The sequence below is a fragment of the Rattus norvegicus genome, chromosome X (genome assembly GCF_036323735.1).
Source record: "Rattus norvegicus strain BN/NHsdMcwi chromosome X, GRCr8, whole genome shotgun sequence".
NCBI lineage: Eukaryota > Metazoa > Chordata > Mammalia > Rodentia > Muridae > Rattus > Rattus norvegicus.
The window spans coordinates 135,026,874-135,029,209 of record NC_086039.1 but is presented as its reverse complement, the minus strand read 5'-3'; the positions used below and the strand labels follow the sequence as shown (position 1 = coordinate 135,029,209).

Here is a 2,336-nt window from a genome sequence, read left to right as displayed (position 1 = left end):
GAGATGAGCCCCCCCCCCCAAACACATATACAGCAGACGACAGCCCGGGTCTGGGTTTAGTCAGAGAAGATGCACCTAACCCTCAAGAGACTGGAGGCCCCACATGGAACCTATCCTGTCACATGGACCTTGATGTGTCAAAATCCAAACAACTTGGTTCTAAACACAGAGTTGTAATCAAAATCAAAATGGCTGCCTGCACAGACAGCACAATTCGCTGTCTTTTTTGGCCCCATTCCCGTGAGAATGCAAGTCACAGCAAAAGCTAGGATTTGTATTAAGAAATCACTGATCCGATTACTATACTTTTTGGTCCCAAAAGCAGCTGTGGAGCTGGTTCCCTGTACACAAATGGCTTTTCACATGTGCTTGACCACCCAGGTCAACCTAGGCCATTTGGGTCCTGCAGCCAGTTCCTGTCTTAGAGCTGCCTCTCTGAGAGCCATCCTCCCCAAGGCTAGACCTGAATCAAACCACTCACTACCACACCATAGCACGCAAGGACAATCAGAAAACACTAAACACCAGAGCCAGAAAGCCAGTTGAATGAGGTTTATTGTTTCAGACTGGGTTTGCCCCATCCCTTGAAGTTTTACTCCCCGCGCTGGCATTGGTGGTAGTAGGCCTCCCGCTCTTCAAGGTACTTGGCCCTCAGAACCGCAGCCCTCTCCTCGTAGGGGATTTTATCCGCTTCTGAACACCTGGCCCACATCCTCCCTGCAGCCTTGGCCACCTGCGCCACAGTCCAGTTTGGATGTTGTTCTTTTATCTCCTCAAAATGGTCCTGGGAGAAGAGCAGGAACGAGGATGGTGGCTTCCGCGGTGCATCTGCATCTCTCCTCCTTCTCTCCCTTCTCGGTCCAGTATAGTTTCTCATTTCACGTTGGTACCGATCTTTGTCGCGCTTGGCCAGGGCTTCATACTTCTTTTTTTCCTTCTTTGAGATGGTCTTCCACTTTTCAGAACACTTTCTAGAAAATTCGGTAAAGTCATAGTAGATGTTTGGCTGTTGCTCCCTCATTTGATTTCTGAAGTCCATCATAAAATGGACATAAGGAGAGACGTTCACTTTCGGTCTTACTTTGCTGTCTTTTCCCATGTTGATAGAAGCGCGAATTCCGATCCTGCTGATTGGAGAGCAGCGATTGGTCTTCACTACAGGAGCAGCCTAGACAGTGTCCTCCATGGGGTGAAATCTTCCCTCTGTGTGCGCCTCAGCCAGGGCCCAGCCTTTTCAGTGCTGATGGGCATTGTTGGGTCAAAGAAGGGAAATTGTGATGTCATCCCTGAGCTGACCAATGGCTGCCAAGCTCAGTCACTTACAGGTAGGCCCTCTTTTCTTTTTCTTTCTTTCTTTTTTTTTTTTTTATTAACTTGAGTATTTCTTATATACATTTCGAGTGTTATTCCCTTTCCCGGTTTCCGGGCAAACATCCCCCTCCCCCTCCCCTTCCTTATGGGTGTTCCCCTCCCAACCCTCCCCCCATTGCCGCCCTCCCCCCATAGACTAGTTCACTGGGGGTTCAGTCTTAGCAGGACCCAGGGCTTCCCCTTCCACTGGTGCTCTTACTAGGATATTCATTGCTACCTATGAGGTCAGAGTCCAGGGTCAGTCCATGTATAGTCTTTAGGTAGTGGCTTAGTCCCTGGAAGCTCTGGTTGCTTGGCGTTGTTGTACTTTTGGGGTCTCGAGCCCCTTCAAGCTCTTCCAGTTCTTTCTCTGATTCCTTCAATAGGGGACCGATTCTCAGTTCAGTGGTTTGCTGCTGGCATTCGCCTCTGTATTTGCTGTATTCTGGCTGTGTCTCTCAGGAGCGATCTACATCCGGCTCCTGTCGGTCTGCACTTCTTTGCTTCATCCATCTTGTCTAATTGGGTGGCTGTATATGTATGGGCCACATGTGGGGCAGGCTCTGAATGGGTGTTCCTTCAGCCTCTGTTTTAATCTTTGCCCCTCCCTTCCCTGCCAAGGGTATTCTTTTTCCTCATTTAAAGAAGGAGTGAAGCATTCCCATTTTGATCATCCGTCTTGAGTTTCGTTTGTTCTAGGGATCTAGGATAGTTCAAGCATTTGGGCTAATAGCCACTTATCAATGAGTGCATACCATGTATGTCTTTCTGTGATTGGGTTAGCTCACTCAGGATGATATTTTCCAGTTCCAACCATTTGCCTACGAATTTCATAAACTCGTTGTTTTTGATAGCTGAGTAATATTCCATTGTGTAGATGTACCACATTTTCTGTATCCATTCCTCTGTTGAAGGGCATCTGGGTTCTTTCCATCTTCTGGCTATTATAAATAAGGCTGCGATGAACATAGTGGAGCACGTGTCTC

General features: G+C 47.9%; 1 protein-coding gene across 1 annotated transcript; it reads right to left on the bottom strand.

The window, feature by feature from the left end:
- Positions 1–537: 537 nt before the first annotated feature.
- On the bottom strand, positions 538–1,277 carry LOC103694587 (high mobility group protein B4-like). The gene has a single exon (XM_008773722.4). The coding sequence runs from the start codon at positions 1,097–1,099 to the stop codon at positions 593–595; it is 507 nt and encodes a 168-aa protein (XP_008771944.2). The 5' UTR covers positions 1,100–1,277; the 3' UTR covers positions 538–592.
- Between the last annotated feature and the right edge of the window lie 1,059 nt (positions 1,278–2,336).

Coding starts and splice junctions, on each gene's coding strand:
- LOC103694587 (XM_008773722.4), bottom strand. CDS start 1,099: ATGGGAAAAGACAGCAAAGTAAGACCGAAAGTGAACGTCTCTCCTTAT.